This window comes from Hemicordylus capensis, chromosome 3 (assembly GCF_027244095.1).
Source record: "Hemicordylus capensis ecotype Gifberg chromosome 3, rHemCap1.1.pri, whole genome shotgun sequence".
Lineage (NCBI taxonomy): Eukaryota > Metazoa > Chordata > Lepidosauria > Squamata > Cordylidae > Hemicordylus > Hemicordylus capensis.
This window is the reverse complement of record NC_069659.1, coordinates 197,275,480-197,294,119: the sequence shown is the minus strand read 5'-3', so window position 1 is coordinate 197,294,119 and position 18,640 is coordinate 197,275,480. Positions and strand designations below refer to the sequence as shown.

The 18,640-nt window shown below is 38.4% G+C and overlaps 2 protein-coding genes across 16 annotated transcripts in view; one reads left to right on the top strand and one right to left on the bottom strand.

Annotated features, from left to right (window-relative positions):
* Positions 1-12,256, top strand: part of PPP3CB (protein phosphatase 3 catalytic subunit beta) — a 64,538-nt gene extending 52,282 nt beyond the window's left edge. For 6 of the 15 annotated variants that reach the window (XM_053306668.1, XM_053306665.1, XM_053306663.1 and 3 more), the window contains 3 exons: positions 2,285-2,382; positions 7,627-7,656; positions 10,662-12,256. In XM_053306668.1, the coding sequence (XP_053162643.1) occupies positions 2,285-2,382; positions 7,627-7,656; positions 10,662-10,828 (295 nt within the window). In that variant the 3' untranslated portion in view covers positions 10,829-12,256. Of the gene's footprint in view, positions 1-2,284; positions 2,440-3,796; positions 4,453-4,482; positions 4,559-7,626; positions 7,657-10,661 lie in introns of those variants that run through there. The other 9 variants (XM_053306664.1, XM_053306667.1, XM_053306666.1 and 6 more) reach the window with 7 other exon arrangements.
* Positions 12,257-17,185: 4,929 nt separating this feature from the next.
* The window catches only part of ANXA7 (annexin A7), a 39,327-nt gene continuing 37,872 nt past the window's right edge, over positions 17,186-18,640 (bottom strand). The window contains exon 13 of the mRNA XM_053310158.1: positions 17,186-17,517. Coding sequence (XP_053166133.1) covers positions 17,395-17,517 — 123 coding nt within the window. The 3' untranslated portion in view covers positions 17,186-17,394. The remainder of the gene's footprint in view (positions 17,518-18,640) is intronic.

Here is an 18,640-nt window from a genome sequence, read left to right as displayed (position 1 = left end):
CACATGCTGTACATTACAAAAGTCTCCGGTTCAATGCCTAGCAGGTTCAGGTAGGACTGGGAATGACCCAGTCTCAAACGCTGAAAGACTGCTGCCTGTCCGTATGGATGATATTGAAATAGATGGACCAGTGGTCTCACTCTGCACAAGGCAGCTTAATATGTGCATTAGGCGAGTGCTAACTTCTTAGTATTACTGTAAAGCTGGGATTTCTTTCCTTGTATCTCACGGCTTTATTGATGAGACTTGGTTATGGATGCAAGATGTTGCAAATAGAATCATAGATGGAGACAATCAGAGCTCCATTAGCTAGGAATGGAACTGGAAATGGGTAACCCAGGTTCAAATTTCTGTTCCTTGGTGAAGCACACTGAGGGCTTTGTATGCCAGTCACTAACTCTCAGCCTCATGGAGTTGTTGTAAAGATAAAAAGCTGCTCTGAGTTCCTTGTAAGAAAGGGAAGGCTGCAGAGGTAATAAACCATGACTGGCATGTTTTATATCCCAACAGGGATTCACAATTAATATACAATGATGACTTCCTGTAGGCTCCCTAGATTTTCTGAGCACTATAATTGAAATGTGCCTTTAGCTTAGAGCAGTCAGTGCAGGGGGTCCTTTTCTCTGTGCATCATATTTTTGGCTAGTTTAGGGCAGGCCTGCTCAACTTTGGCCCCCCGGTGGTTTTTGGACTACAATTCCCATAATCCCCAGCCATAGTCACCAATAGCCAGTGATTATGGGAGTTGTAAACCAACATCTGCGGGAGGGCTGAAGTTGAGCAGGCCTGGTTTAGGGATTGGATTAGTGACTTTCAGGTTCACTTCAGTTCTGTGATGATTCTGGGCATATAATTCTGCAATCTGGATCTTTCCTGCCCTGTCATACCGTAAGTGCTTTTTGCCTTCAGGCAGAGATTGATTTCTGGTCATTCTTTAAGGGTATGTTCAGGCTGCCCTGAATGTGGTGCTCAAGCACACCCAGTCCTCATAGTAGAACTGGTCAAACTGCTTCAGCCCTCATAAATTTAAGTGGCCAGTGGGAACAAACAAGCCTGTGCAGTGTGCAACAAACTTGGTGGGGGACTTGGGGAGAGGAAGGTAGTGTGGGTGTTCTGTGACTGTGGGCTGGATCTTTTAGGCTGCCAACACACACACACACACACACACATACACGGACACACCAAAGTGAAAAACGTTTTCCATTGCCACCATCCACCATTTTAAGGTGGGCTGGATGCCTCCTGAAGCCTGGACCCCCCAAGTAGGTTTGAAAGGTTCAGTCATTTAAGAGCAACTCTCTTGGAGCGTGAGAGAGATTTCAAAACAACCCTCCTTTGGGTAAATGTGTAACCATCTAGGGTGTAGTAGGATGTTCACTACAAGTATAAACAGTAAACGTAGTCTGATTATGGTAAACATGCACAATGTTTGCTTTGTTGCAAAAGCGGAACAGAATTACTGGCAATAAAGATGAAGGATGAAAATAGAAAAAAGAATAGCACCAGAAATATTTTTGGCAGACCACCTGCTGTTGGTAGATCAGGAGGGAGTTGCTAAACAGGTGGTTCAAAGTTTTAATTTCTAAGAAGCATGGCTTCTCCTCCTTGCCCCTTGCCAGGATCAAAGACCCCTCTGTCACAACAGCCCCCTTGGACTCACCATGCAGGATTTCCATTGGACATCCGGATCAGACAGCTGACCAAATTGCATAATATCATACAAGGTTTTCAGGACAGGTTAGGCGAGAAAGTAAATCTGCTCTAAGCAAAGATGGTGCTCCGTTGGGAGCTGGGGTTCCCATATTCATATGTCTCAGAACACACTTTCCCAAGATGCTGTGATGGCTAGCTCCTTGCTGACCTCAAAGGAGCAGGAAATCTGAGGGTATTCCTGGAGCTGATTGCTCATCTCCTATTTTTAGACTGACAAGAAAAGCTACATGATTCCCTGGATACAAAGAAATAAAATCTGACTGCCAGATAAACAAAATAAATCCATCTTATTTATTTATTATTTCTCTGTGTAAACCGCACTGAGCCATTTTTGGGAGGGCAGCATAGAAATCGAATGAATGAATGAATGGCTGGCTTTGGTCAAAGATTTTTAAAGAGGAGCCTTCCATCAGAGGTGGTATTTTCCCAGCATGCTTTGCACATTCCCAGTTGTGCACTACAATGACAAACTGAGTGTTGGAATTGCATGTCTGGATGTAGTATAAAGCTTGCTGAATATCACGATTACTTGGGTAAATACTGATTTTTCCCCTTTTTGTCTTTTGTCTAGGGAGGAGAGTGAAAGTGTACTGACACTCAAGGGTTTGACTCCCACTGGAATGTTACCTAGTGGAGTATTGGCTGGAGGACGCCAGACCTTGCAAAGTGGTAATGATGTTATGCAACTTGCTGTGCCTCAAATGGACTGGGGCACATCTCATTCTTTTGCTAACACCACACACAGTGCATGCAGGGAATTCCTTATGCTTTTCAGTTCCTGTCTTAGTGGCTGATGATAAAGCATAACAATACGTGTTAATCAGGCAATTTAAAATCAGTATTTAACCAGGGTATAAAACAAAAAGCAAACTATTTTAGTCACTCTAGACTTGTCTTTGTCAGTCTTTGAGTTGTCCTAGATAGAACCTTTCCAATCATTTTTGTCTCTGAGCTGGAATTGGATTGACAGTTTAGGTCAGAAAAGGAGAGGGTCATTATTAGTACGTCAGATATAGAATATGACACTATTCTTCACTTCTACAAACAGTTGTATCACATATATTAATATGTTAAGTAAGTATTAATTGCTTTTTGGAAGTTTACTATTGCTAGCTACAGGTTTCCAAGCTCAGTCTTGCATTCCATTGATGGAAAATATGCTACGTTTTGTACCCTGGTGATTGATGCCAAAGTTTGTTTCTTCATGTTGTTTGTCAAATGTTCTATGTAATACTACTGAACTCCCTGAATTGTCCCTGTAAGTTGCTGTTTCCTTCCTCTGCAGATGTAGCTGCTTTCTTAGATCTGTTTGTCTTTCTCTAGGTATAGCTGTATGTCTGTATAAGTGTGTATAAAATTAATCGCTGTCTCAGACACGTGTCTGTCTCTTGATGTACAAGCAACTTTGTAGCACCTTGTTTTTGAGGTTGGCTGCATTTGCTGCTGCACACCATGCATTTTGATTGCTAATGTAACTGAAAAATATTCAGTAACTGTTATAAAATCAGTTGAGAATAAAGGGACTGAATGAAAACCTTGTAAATAAGTCAAAATCAAAGGGTGTTTATTAAGTGTGCTTATTTTTTTGCATGAAAATAAAAAGAACTATACACAAAAAATACCTGTAAACTGGCTCATTGAATATTTTCTAAAAGTTGATTAAGTTGTTGCCAGAATAATATTGTGAGACTCTTTAAAAGCACTTTCTGCATATGGCATTCATTATTTTGTGATGAAGGTAAAGATGGAAAGTGGGCTTCACACCAGTCCTGGACTTGCTTACTTACAGAAAACATTCAAGTTTTCTGTACTGATTTATACTATCCCAGTCTCTGTAATAAGTGAATGTGATTTTGTAGGAGTTATATAGTTCATATACTGTCATATTTCAGTCTGTTAAAGTTAGCTACTTTTGCCACTTAATATAATCACTTACTTTAAAAACTATCAAAATTGTTATGTAAAATTCTGAAATTTTCTGCTGCATTTTCAGTTTGAGGGCTTTATGTTAATACTTTCTTAAACTGTTGCATTTTCTTTTCAAACTATCGTTACCCTCTTTTGGACATATAATGTCTACAAGTTAAGTTTTTATATGTCCTTATATATGTATGTGATCTGTGAATGTCTGTAATAGCAAATGATGTGCGTGTTTTTCATATCATCCTTCCCCCACCCCACACCTTTAAAATGTTGATTTGTATATTAACTACTTAGCTTATCCTACTGTGGTTTTCTCTAAGCATTATGTAAGTTGTGGACTATTGGAACAAATGGAAAGGATTTTGTTAGGCTCTGTAATGCTGTTTCGTTTGTTTTTAAGCAAGTCAGCTGTAATAGGCACATCAATCTGTTTTATCTGATTGCAACTTTAGAATTTTCTTTTGAGTCTCAAAAGGTAGAATTTTCACAGGAATTCTGTTAAATGCAAGATAAAATACTATTGAATTTTACAGCACTTGCACAATGTGTAATGCTGCTGCTAGGGTGAATCAGGTGATTCTCACTGCAGGTTGAAAGACTTTGATGTAATAGTAAGTTGAAACACTCAGCAACTGTGCACTTACCACTGATAACATAATAATGGTAAATTGGACAAATGACAAAAACTACCATTCTTTCAATATTGTTTGCCAGAGATGTAACTGGATGTAACATGTTTCTAGAATTAAATGAAGATAAACCGAGATAAATGGTTTCTTGTGGTGGGAGACTTATTGAACACCATTGCTTTTGTTCCTTTTTGTTTTTGTTTTTTGGTAAGAGCAGCTGCATCTTATGGGTGAGGCTGTTGGGAGTGAGCATTCGATCCTTAATAGCCTGACATTTTCATATTTTAATTCAGGTAATTTTAATGAGGTACAAAATGTAATGCTACATCAACATATTTTTAGTTTTGGTGCCCCCCCCCTTTCCCCTAAAAACAAACAAACCCCCTTCACTGCCACCAAAACTAGCAATTATTAGGACTGGCATTTTTAAATTCAGCTCAGTAATTTAAATGGTGCTTGACTGGAAGCAAGCTGAGTAAGTTCTTTGTAATCAGTTGGAGTCATTACATGCTTAAAATTAGATCTGTGATTAATACTGGTAATCACAAAGACAGCCTGTGCTCTTGCATTACACAAGAACCCCCATTATGCTGCTGTTGTAACTCTGGGATCTAACCATCCACCTGTTAATGGGTTGTTCTTGTACCTTTCGTTTTACACGGGTAAAGGTTAGCTATATGAGTTAGTAACTGTCTTTTCGTTGGCCTATGTGGTATTATGAGGGGATTTAAGAAAGAAGAGAAGGTTGTTTGTGAAGTTAAATAATGTCTAGTAAGAACAGCCCAGGCATTGTTCACAAACTAGAGACCCCCATGACTTGTTCCGTTTGTCCTCTGTATTGCTCCTTCTGACATAGCTCCATCACATACTGAAGTTATACTCTATAATCAGTGTTCCCTCTAAGGCGTGCAAGCGCACACATCTTTTTGATTTCCACTCAGTGATTTTTCAATCCCGCTCAGGTTTAATCCCACTCTGAATGCATGAGCACACACACTGCCTTGATACTGCTGCCCAGAACAAAACTCATTCTGTGTACAAATGAAAAAAAATTAGAGAGCACTGTTTATAATGTTTTTAAAATATTGTGTTTTAGTCAGCTCCTATACTTGTTAACTCTTTGGGTTTTCTCTCCCAATCTCTCCCCCCCCCCATTAAAATGATGTCACAGTATTTCCATTTTTTTAAAAAAAATGTACATAAAATACATTTTGAAGCAGATCTTTAGCAGTGTATGTTTAAAATATGAAAAAGAAAAGGTTTTGAAATAGGGGTCAGATAATATAGTTCTACATTTAAATGACACTGACAAATCTAAATCTTCTTGGGAATTGCAGATTGACTTCACCAACATTTTCATAGGAAGTGAGTGTAGGTAATACTCTAAAGTACAAAAGAACAGTTATAGTGGTAATAGCAGATGACTGCTTTATTGAACAGAATCTTTGTTAACTGAGATTGTAATTGTAATTATTTTGTCCAACACTGTTTTTCATTTGTCATAGAGGGTACAGAAATATGTTTAGGATTTTCTTTGACCAGTGAAATATTCAAAGAAAATGCATTGATAAATATTTTAAATTTTTATGAAGGCTTAAAACCAGATAAGTATGTGGTTAATTTAGCTGTGACATTTTTTCTGTTGAACTAGGTGTGCCGTGTTTCTTTCATACATCACAAAATGACCTCAGAGTGCTTAGGTATTGATCTCATTATGATGTATGAAAATATCCTGATGTATTTGACATTACCCCCTTATCTGCCCATAATTGATTTAATATAATAGCTTATTTTTTGACGCTTTGCTGGTGTCATAGTTATTGGGCAAGATCCAGACTAAATAACATTGAAATAAATGAGATATGTTAGTTGTGATTAACTTATATCCCATTAATTTCAGTGCAACTTAGTCAGTCTGGATCCTGTCCATTGCGTCTAGTTTTTAGCATGTTGCATGTTTAGCATGTAAACACAGCAGTTGCCTAGGATCCGGTCATAATTAATATGCTTTCAAATGTCATAAAATTAAGTTGGCTGTTCTCTCAGTGATGCTTTAGACATTTGTAATACCTGAGAGAACTCTTATGCAAAGAAACACCTTAAAAGTCCATGGTTTCAGTTCACTGGGGCCCCCTCTTGCAGAATCTCATATTGACAGAGGGAGGAGATAGGCAAGAGTAGCTGTGCTCCCTCGTACAAAATTTGCCTCTCCCCCCAGTTAGGTTTGCACAGGACAATCTTCTGGTGAGATTCTTCCGCTTTTCAATTATGGATATTAAGAGGATCAATACTGAGTCTTTATATCATGTGTCATTTGAAATAGTGCTAGGCTTCTAATAACTATATTAAAAGATGCATTGAAGTACATACAAAGTTTTCAGCTTCCACATCTACTTTAAACAGGATAGCTAGTCAGAAGAGGGCTTCTGTAAATATCACTGCTCTAATCTACACACCCATGTAGTTGTTCCTAACTCTCTTAAAATTTCTGAGAGTTCCTTTTCACATTGAATGCCAAGTTACAATACCTGAGTTTTGTTGTTGATTTCAGACAAACTATTTTTCAAAACTGAGAATGCAGAGTGGATATTTTGTTGGCAGGTCACCTGAGTAAAACTGACATGTGAAAGAATGATTGTCAGTTAGATCTTGTATCCTTCCATTGTGGAAAAGTGATTAAAATCTGAAAATTTTGAGGGAAATGTATCCAGTTTCTTTGAAAATCCAGAATCTTCTGTAAGATTTGTGGTCATTGAAATTGCTTCAATCTCCCCACCCCCAATACCTGAAGTGTGATGAAAATCCATTAAAAAAACAAAACACTTAAAATGTGAGGTGGAGGGGGGATGTCCCCTCCCCCATTAAAAATTTTGGAGGATTGCATTTTCCCCTTTTCCATCTGCAGCCCAACATATACACATGCAAGTTTTTGTCTTCAGAGTTTGCAAGGGAAATTGTTATATTGTGGTATAGCTTGTATGTAAAGAAGCAATTATTCATGGTGATAAGGAAAAACATTGCTTCCTTAAATTACCACGTTGCTTCAATAATGAAACACTGGATATTTTATTGTGTTTTACTCAGTAGAATTGTGGAGTGCAGTAATGTCTTTAAGACCTCCAACAATGTTTAGACTTTTTAAATGTTCTTTAAGTGTTCCATTCACATGTACTGTATTTTTGAATTTGATAAACAGTACTGTAGCAGCAAAACCAAAAAACAAGAAAAATAAAATTGATTTAAAAAGAATGTCATACATTAAATTTGAATTAGTATGTTAGTCATAATTTTTTCTGCTATGTGATATTACACTCTTCATCTTTCTCATTCGTTTTGCATGCATCTGCTCACTTCTGTACAGCCACAGTAGAGGCAATTGAGGCTGAAAAAGGTATGGTCTCTGTCTTTGCCACTGGCAGGGATCTGTCATGTCTGGGAGGGAATCTAAAAATCTGCTCATGTTTAGGTTCAGTTTGCACAACCAGAGATGAATCGGTATATTGATTCATTTGTTATGTGTAACATTTCATCTTGTCATGTTGATGACTGTTGCCTTTACTGTTTTAGAGATGTTCTTTTTTCTATGTAGGACTGATTCCCCCCCCCCCCTTTGCTGCTTGTTGTATAACTGCATGCTCTACATATGTGCTGTGTGTTAAACTCAGGATGTGTTTTGTGGTGTTGTATTTTGGACACTCCAATCCAGCAGGCTTGAGCATGCAAAGCAGAGCTTTAAACCTTCTTGACAGTAGCATCCCCTTTGCTTTTGAACCTGGCTACTGAACAGTCCTTCCCTGGCCTGCGTTTCAGAAGCAGCTTCCAGTGCCACATAAGGAAGCTAGTGCTGTTGAGAAAATAATGCAATTCCCACCAGTACAAGAGATCTTGCCATGTGCTTTTCTGGATTGGGGCCTGTGTCTTTTCATTGCTTTCCATCATACATCTGGTAGTGCAAGATTTGTTACTAGTGAATCATGAAGTATTCCTTTTTATTAACTGTGATCTTGATTCCTGGGTATTGTTTTCTGGTAGAAACCTATACACTGACTTGAGATTCAAAGAGCTAATTAGACACATCCAAGAGCTTGCATGTGTCCAGGGGGACCTTCTTACTTTGGAGCAGCAGACTCCCAAATGCCGCATCACTGACTGCTCTTGTAACTGCTCAGGTTCAAAGTGGTTGGTAATGTGGTGGAGATCGCCTTGGGTCTGGCAGGTTAACCATCGCCCTTACTTCATAGTAATGCTGTAAAAGCCAATTCTTCCCATCAGTGCAAAGTACTCAACAAGCAAAGTGCTTATCAGATGGGACGGAACTTGGTTCTGACTTAGTCTGGATGCTGCCCATTCTTTCTATATGCATTTTTATTTCCTCCAGCATACCCAAATGTATATTTGTCCCTAGAAAGCCTCCCAAACTGCTCAGTTTGCATGCCAGAAGTGTCATTCAAAAGCCCATGGTGTGTAGCCTGTGCTTCTGTGGGCTTAAGTTTATTTGGCTTCCTTATAGACCTTGGATTTCAGCATCAAAAGATTTCTCATTGCCGTAAGTTGTTAAGCCCAAACATTTTAAACCAACAACTAAACCTTCTGTGATCTCAGTGGAGGTAGCAGCTGAGCCAGAGGGTATAAGAGACATAGGCTAGGCAAGATCCAGTGTGACAGAGCTATTAAGAAAAGTGAAGAAACACTAAGTTTCCCTGCAGGGGAAGGTTTGACCACACACTCGTCATTGTCTATAGACAGAGACTCCTGGTTGGTGTGAATAATAAAATAGATAGAAGGCACTCTTAACCGGTGTTGCTGTGGTTAGAAAGCAATGCTTGCGGTAAAAGAAAGCCAAATTCTTCTCTTACTGTATGAGAGTTCTCTTTCTGTGAAAGAATGCAATTTATAAAGGGACCCCAGAAGTCTAGTGCCATTCAATTGCAGTGTTCCTTAAGGTCTGCTCCCTAGGCCACTTACTCCATTTCCTAAGAGCAGAATGGCAAAGAAAGATGGTATCTAGGGAAGTTTCTCTGAAGATTTTCAAGAACCTGGATGAGTTGCTGTCCAGTACAGTTCATGTTTAGGAGTACTTTGCATATTAGAGTAGGAACAGCCACGTGTTTAAAATTTAGCATGTACCTTCTTCTTTCCCATGTATTTTAAACTACATGTACTCTGCAGAAATGAGCATTGCAGAATTTGACTCTAGCTCCTCAACATGGGTTTCCAATTGGGAAAAGACCTGTACATGCCTTACATGGTAATGGGATACAATTGGCTTGCACAGTAGTCACCCTTTTGTCACCTTTGAGTAAGCTTTTGCAAACTAAAGAAGAGTTGGTTGGTTAGTTTTTCCCCAGACCACACATTTATTATTTTTCTCATTACTGTTCATATAATGTCTATACCCTGCTTTCCATAAAGTCTGTGATTTACATGGTGGTTTATTTGTTTATTTTAAGACTGCCAAATACAGTAAAACCAGAGGGAATAGAATGATGATTAGTAACAAAAACTAAGGACTGTCAGTCAGTATTAAAAGCCATCTTGGACAAATATGTTTTCAGATGGTGGCACAAACAGTACAGGGGTGAAGGAAGTAAATGTGATACACACAAGTGGATTAGTAAAGTATGTGGACTATTAATTTTTGTGGAATAATTCGCAAGGTTGGGGTATATGTTACTTTTTAATGTGTACCTGCTTGTTCTGTAGCATGTGAAGTAGCCCAAGGACTTGGGCTATACCTGTGATGGTGGCTCATTTAGCCCGCTTCTTAAACTCCTCAGGGAAACCATTTTTTGCATCTACAAAATGGGATTGTATTTTCAAAGTACAGCACATTGCTGATAGGAAATAGAACAAAGTGGTTGCCACAGTTCTGCAGTCTCCAGAACTCTATAAGCATCTATAGTGTTGGGCACATACATAATTTTCCTCCAAAACTGAACTTTTTTTTAAAGCAATGGTCAAAATGAAATGGGCCCTTGCTTACTACTCAAGATCTTGGAGACTCTCAAGGCTATTATTTTTATTTCTGAAAGCCTCATGAATTCAGAGCCATATTTTACATTTTTGTTGACTGAAGTCAAGATTTTGTTGTTTTTGTGTTCGTATTACTTGACTATTTAGAAATATTCAGCAACAGCATCCAGCAATTACTATTGATATCATATACTGTCAGAGAAAAGCAGTGCTGAACATGATCCACTGATACAACTCATAATAATGAAGCTTCCCTAGGGATTGTAGCCCCTTCTAGTAAGAGAGGTGTAAATACATACAATTACATGTATTCTAACTTGCTGCCTTTGTCGCTTAAAATAAATTAATTAAATGTAAGACATTACTTTAAATGCTCAGGGTTTTTCCCCCATTACTGACATTTTGAATTTGCATTTTGTTAAGCAATACGAGGATTCTCTCCACAACATAAAATCTGCAGTTTTGAAGAGGCAAAAGGTCTGGATAGGATTAATGAGAGAATGCCACCGAGAAAAGATGCTCTTCTGCAAGACAGCATTAATTCTGTGAACACAACAAATGACAATGGGACTGGCAATAACAATGCATAGTGATCACCAGATCTTCTTCTCTTTTATTTGCTTCCCCTTTGTCTTGCCTGAGAATTCCTAGAGGACTGCTTCTTGATATGACAATAGCCAAAACACCCCAGGGAGATCCAGTCCACATGCTTTACATCAGGTGAAACCATAGCTTGCTCTTACTAAAGAGAAGCCATGATGCTTTGGAGATGACAACACCTCTTCTAAAGGAGATGACTTGGATATAAGCAGAGTTTTGCCAAAGCTGAACTGTGGAGAGATCTGGGGGCAAGATTCAGCTATGATCACAAAAGCCCCCATATAGACTAGCATGTTTCCTTTTTATCAATGTCAACACTTTTTACGTTTACAGAATGGGATTGTCTTTTTAAAGTAGAGCTAGGTGGTGATGTGTCTTGTTTTTTTAATTGGACATTCTCATGCATCCCTAAGAACTATTTATTTAATGGTCTTATGAAATGTCTTTAAACATTAGTTTTACAATGGTCTTAAAATAGAAATCTGAGGCTTCAGACAACTCTTTTAAATAAATGAGGAAAAATGCCAAAAATCTTAGTAATATAAAATGCTGACCTCAGGTGTACTCCTGTTGCTAAATCTGTATAATGTTCATAATGCTCAACATTTTTAGTTAAGACTTATTGGAGTATTTCTATATAGAAATGTTTATTACTTGAACATAGGTTTTGAAAAATACTTTAATTTAGAACTTTTTAAATTTAGAACTTTAATTTAAACCATTTTTTAGGCTTTCTCCACACTTGAATATTTAGAAAGTCAAATGGTATAAACATGGTTAATTTTAAGGTACTCCTAATTGAACTTTGTACATTGTGTTTTAAGTACATTTGATTCATATCAAATCTGTAAAGCTTGGCTTTGTATTTTGTGTATGCATGTTTTCATTTTGCAGATATTTAATATATAGACGTATGATGTACAGGAAAATAATCTTATAGGTAGATGTTACAGATATTTCAGTTCATTGTATTGCTTAAATAGCTAATAATCATTGGGCTGAGTGGCTGCAAATGTGTCCTTTTAATACTGTAAAATAATGAATTTGTTTTGGCCATACAATGCATAAGTAATCTGTTCGATGTTAAGGTGTTAGTGAAAATACAAACTCAAGATGCATGTTATGTTTTTGATAGCTACTGGACTGTTTGGTTAAAATGAAATGAAACCATGTGCTGATTTTACAAATAATGAACTGTAGTCAAATGCCACTTCCATTTCTTGACCTTTTGCTACTTACCTTTCTCACCCCATGGAAAACAATTTGAATATTTTGTTAATAGATTTCACCTCCCAATAGCAAACTAATAGCAAAATACAGACTGTACATAACCCTGTCTAAATTGGCAATTTGCATGTTTTGAATCATTCAAGTGTTTTATAAAAGAAGCGCACAATAAACCTTGTGCATGGGCCATGGCTCTGATTGGTGGTGTCTGGTTTTCTTTGCGGTGCCTCTGAATTGCTTTATTAGAAAACTCTTTTATTGGAAATAACGTCATATTGGAATTTGTGTTCATAAATCATACCTGGGTATAGTTAGCCAAGTAAAGAGAAATACAGCTTGACCCACACTTCATTTGTTGTTGTTTTTTAAATACTTGAGGTACCAGTTAAAATTTTAATGCAAGTCTACATTTTGAAAGATAGCTGTATGTGGATTTTGTAGATTTCAAATCAGCATTTGCCTTAATTTTGAGACCAAGGATGTGGGAAAAACTCAGGGATACCAACACTGATAGGCGATTACTTCTCATTCAAAAACTTTATGAGAACACCAGCGTAAGGATGAGATCTTGGATACTGAGCATCAAAATGACCTAACCCATAAGAGGGCGCCTTGGAGATCACAGTCAGGAACCAGCCAGTTATTTATCGTCACTCTCTTTGCCCAACCATCATAGAGTACTCCTTAGAGCAAGAAATGATGCCTTACCATCGACAGTTTTTTATGGGGAATTTCTGAAAATTCTCCATGTCAGTTGGATCTGCCCTTGTGGTTTGGGTGAGGTTGAATCTATCCACATGTTGCTATATTGTTCCTTTTATAATGACAGTCGACGTAGTCTGTCTTCTTCTTGCATACAAGAAATCGTCTATTACACACAAGGTTGCTAAATTATGTGCAGCCGCTATTAAGATCCACCAACAATTAATTTCTACTTTAGATCTTACCATAAAACATTTACTTTGTTGGTGTGTTGTATGATAGCCTTCTTATCTGAATGTTCTGTAATTTGTTGTGTTTATGTCTGAGCTATGATCGTAATAAAGCTATTCATTCAAAGACAGTGATGGTTTGGATGGTGTAGGGTTATCACTTGCATTTCCTAATGACTTGCATAAATTTTACTTGTTTTAGTAATGCATCATTGGCCATTAAGTTAAACCTTATGATTTCATTTTGGTAATACACCTTTTGGAGTTGGAGTTGGGAGGACACACACATTTGTTAGGCTATTCTGTTTTTATATTAGATGCAGTAATACTGAAATCCAGACCAGCTTGGACACTGAACATAAGAAGCCATGGTAAGAATTAAGAAAAGGTATTCTATAGTGAAACTATGTAACCTCCATTAAAGTAAGGTAAGATATAGTACCAGTGGAGATTCAGACCGGCAACCTTCTGCTTGTTAGTCAAGCATTTACCTGCTGAGCCACTTAACAGTTTTGTTAGGGGGACCAGAGAGGCAATGGAGTTTTGGGGTCCAGATTTTTTTTCCCCTTCATGTAGAAGCTGGTTGGTCCTTCCTGCTCTTCACTACTATTTTTTGGTATGAAAAAGGAGAAAAAGCTAAAGACATGAAATAGTGCACACGGTTCTTACCTATACATACCCCTCCGGCTGTTTGGGGTATATCCGAAACAGATGTTTGAGGAAGCCAGAGAGAGATGAGCAAAAAAGATGAGATTACAGGAAACCCCTTTTATTCCTGGCTTCCCCATAGTTCTGATTAGTGTTTTGGATAGGTGACCACCTTGCAACCCCATGTATGCCACCTTGAATTCCATAATGGGGGGAAAGCGGTAATAAGCTCAACTTACCCATGCATCTTACCCTTACCTGGCACTCACTGCCTGGAACATCTTTTTGGCAAGTGAAAAATGTAGGTTGGTCAGCTTTGCCTGGGATGCTGATCTGGATTTGGTTGAGTGACTGCCACCAGCTTCTCTACCTGATATAACATTTAGGCTCATGGCTTCACTAATCATATGAATGGGTAGGCAAGATGATCCAAACTAGTTAGCTCCAGACTTTCCTGAAACAATTCTATGATCAAGATCCTAGAGTCCTGTCACCCTTCTTGCTCAAGTATTACAAGTAAAACAGTTGCAATTTAAAGTTTCCATGGCTCATGGGATCACTACAAATGTTACAAGAGAGCCTTCTTCTGTTGCATTATTTCTCTGTTCCTTTACTTGAAAAACAGTTTTGGTGGACTTTTGTTCGGCATAGCCCACTGGAGATTGCTATACTTTGACATCCTGTTGTGTGAGGCAGTTGGTGTGTTGGTTTGAGAAATTTTATTCTTGGCTTTTAATTGTATCCTTGTTTAGCTAGTTTTGATGCTGTGTGGCCAAAAATGCAGGTGGAATCTAAACCCACCGTTCTGTTTGCTTCTGGTGATATTATCAGTTAATGTTTGCAACTGCCATTTCTTAATTAATTTTAGAACCCTAACCCTCTGATGACTGGTGTGGCAGTGGGAGCAGGGAGATGTGTAGAACAGCATGATCATTCTGTTCTCATCTTGACAGCTCTTGATCCAAAAGATGCACAAATGTCTACCTGTGTTTGGTGCTCACCCATGGGATTTAAGACTTCTGGCAGTCTCAATACAAAGCATACTGTTTTTTAGAAGAAACCGAATATGGAAAAATATGAGGTATGTTAAGGTAAGGAGATAGGCAAAACCTATAAGGCTTTGGATAGCCTTAAACAAGTGATAATATGTTTATCGGCTGGTTTAAAGGTGGGATCTTACTAATAATGCATAGGAAGGACTGCATAATAAACTTGCTGCTAATTAGGTTAAACTGCCCCATATCATGTGATAAGAAGGAAGTTATGAATATTATTCATGAATTATTATTATTTGTGAAGTATTAAAGTTTTATTTACGTATTCATTCATTATATCTATATACTGCCCCATATAAAATCTCTGGGCAGTTTACAATTAAAACGTAGAATCCTATAAAACAAATTTAAAATAACCATGAATAAACAAAAAAGCCTGATAAAATGGGTGAATTTTCAAAAACTGCTTTAAAACAGCCAGAGATTCTGATTTCCTTTGGGAGCATGTTCCAGAGCCCTGGGGCAACTCTCGAGAATGCTTGGTGTTGGGTTACCACCAGACAACTAGACTTCCCCAATGAACTTAATAGGTGGTGAGTTCATGAAGGAGGAGATACCCTCCTAATAATAATGTCTTATGGTTTGATTTGAACAGAGAGAGAGAGAGTGTATCTAGACCTATTTCAAACTGGCTTTCAGGCCCCAGGCTATGAGGTTGAGACTGCCTTGGTCAGCCTGATGGATTATCTCCAATTGGGTATTGACAGAGGGAATGTGACTCTATTTATCCTTTTTAATCTTCTGGTGGCTTTCAATACTATCAACCATGGTATCCTTCTGGGTCGCCTGAGGGAGTTGGGATTGGTGACACTGTTTTATAGTGGTTCTGTTCCTAACTCGCTGGCAGATTCCAGATAGTGTCGCTTGGAGACTGTTGCTCTGCAAAGTGGGAGTTTATGTACAGAGTTCCACAAGCTGCCATACTGTCTCCAGTGCTCAAAACATCTACATTAAACCACTGGGAGAGATCAGCAGCAGCTGTGGTGCAGGATATTATCAATATGCTGATGACACCCAAATCTATTTTTCAATATCAACTTCGTCAGGGAATGGCATAACTTCCCTAAATGCTTGCCTGGAGGCAGTAATGGGCTAGATGAGGGATAACAAACCGAATCCAAATAAGATGGCGGTCAGAACTTGACAGATGACAGCGAATGTTTATAGACCGCTTTTCAACAAATGTTCCCAAAACGGTTCACATTGAGAGAAATAAAAATTGATCCCTGTTGCCAAAGGGCTGTTTTTTAATGGTTGACGTGCAAAGCATTAGCCACTTGATAGGAATTTGATAAGTTGATGCATCACTGATTGAAAGGAATTTACAAAAAAGGAAAATAAAGGAAGCATTACTTATAGAAAAGTTATAAGATTAATTAGCTTCTGAGACAAATAAGTGACCCCCCTCCCTCCCTCCCTCTTTCCTCCGCCAGTCAGAACTGAGTGTTATCTGGTTAAGGAATTTAACAGCTGGGGAACAGAAGAGGTCTTTTTCTGTGCTTGATTGATTTCTGTGCTTGATGATGTTGTGTATGCTGAAACATTTTTATTGATTTGTACCAACATTTTTACAAACCTTTGTGCAATAAAGGGTCTTTATGAAGAGAACTGAATTTGATAAGGTAACATACAGTACCATACTTAGAATAGAAACTTGGCTTCCTGGGGCAAATAAAGGCTTTATTAAATCATTCACGGTGCCATGGACTCTCTCTGGTGCTGAGGGTTTGTCAAGCTCTGTGTTAACACACACACTTCTCTGTAGTAGTGGGTTTTAGAGAAAGAGGTGAGCCCATAGCTTTATGGTAGATGAAAGGGTGCTAGAGTCCAAAGGGCCCAATTCCAACACCTGAAATGTCCAGTTCATTTTCTCAAGAGGGCTAGAAAAGATCTCAAATTGAGGCCTTAGAAAGCCACTGCCAGTCAGCAGACAACACTAGACAACTCTGCCTTAGGATCAGGCAAGTTGCTTTTCAAAGAAGCTTCTATATTATTACTGGCTGTCTTGCTGAGGAGCCCTCGTGTCCCTGAACAATTTTTAGACTGCTGCATTAAACCACCAGCCACAGTATTTTGAAAAGTAGCTTCCTAGTTAGCACAAGTAAGGCAAGTGAAAGCAGCCAGGGAGACTTTAAATTGCACACATCTTTCACTTTGCCATTTAGTTCTACACAAATTGACATCAAATTCAGGTAGCTTTTCTTTTAAGGCAGTAGCCCTCTCACCTACCAGAATATCCAACTTGGGTATTTACTATTGTTTCTTTCTAGGACTACCTAGCATTTGTATATGCAGAATGGGATGTGATAGGGCTTTCTAACGGTTACTTTTACATAGGAGGCATTATCTAGACAGAAGCAACATTATCTCAATATATAACATAGCCTCAAATGTAATGTTTATATAATTATGTAATGTTTCTAGGTAAGAGTATAGTGTGTGCTGGCTATAGCCCCCATAACCCAAAGAGACAACTGACAGCAACTCAGGCAGCAGGTGTCTTATTTTACATTGTAAAGTACATGATGTGCTCCATTAAGGCAATTATACAGTATGTGCAAAATGAAGGCCATTCAAATAATCTATTAAAAGCATACTTTTCATTGTCTACAGTAACTTACACTCTTATATGCAAGGATAGTTGGTTATTTGCCTAAGCAGGTCTTGTTCCATTTTGTTTGCTGAGAGTATGCTCTATTGACCAACAATAGCCAAGAGTAAGCGTTTGTAGTCCCCACTTGTGTCACCTGATATCATTGTGCCCAAAGTTTTCTGGTACATCTGTGTGAACATCTGTTTGATTTGTACAAGATCAATCTGTACCAAAAGAAAACAAAGCACATTTTGTCATGTAAAAGAAGTTCTCACTAGAAAGCGAAGCCTTATTCTTGTACTGCTCCCATTAATTGACAGGCCTCGTGCCAACATGATTCCTGATGGATTGTGCCCTAGGTTCATGCCCTCAACAACAGAGGCTTTAACGGAACAAAAGCCATATATGATCCATCTAATTTCACATTACTTTGGGAGATGCTGGAGGACCAAGGAAGAGAAAGGGAGAGATAAAACTACAAACAGCAAAGACCCTCTCAAAAGCAGGGCTGTGGATTTACAATTCAGTGACTAGATTCAGTACCAAGGACTGCTTGCCTACCCCATCTGCTATGGATATATTTAGGAATCAGGGAGGAGGAATCAGCAATGATGAGTACAGAGGTAGAAACCAGTGCATTTATATATGTGTAAACCATCTGGCATAGACATCTCTAGGTGGTTTACATAAATTACTGCCAGACTGTTAGTAGTTATATCTTTTATAGACACAGGAATCTGATCAGTGACTGAATTGGTAGCCATAGGGGGGTGGGGGCGGGACCGGTATGCTTTGCTGGATCTGTCCTTGTTAGCAAGTAGCTGGAACGGACATACTTGAGTCTACACATTAGAGCTCACTTGAGACAGCTGCTTATAAACTGGAGGAAACTTACAATCAATTTGTAAATAGTCCTCTTTGAAGTTACAGCTCTCTTCTGCATTTTGTAGCCCCCAAAAAGAGTGTACTTCATTTACATAAAGTAGATTTGTTACCCAGTTAAAGAAATATTAAGTCTATTAGTTATATGAATTTCAGTTGATCAACTAAATTTGCACACAGGAAAAACCATTCTGAAGCAAGAAACACCCTTTGTTTTTAAGATGATGCATGCATGTGTTACAGGGGGCACACCATCTTGTGAGCGAGAGAAGGGGAATGCCTCCATTAAAATGGTGCTTGTCACCTGAGGGTTTACAAGTACAGGTTGCCCTCATTATCTGTGAGGGCAACCTGCACTTGTAAAGCCTGCAGGTGACAAGACTGTGGATTGCAGTTTGACATATCTGCAGTTGGGTCTTTGAGACTTGCGTTTCTTTATTTGTGGTTTTAAAATAGGTACAATTT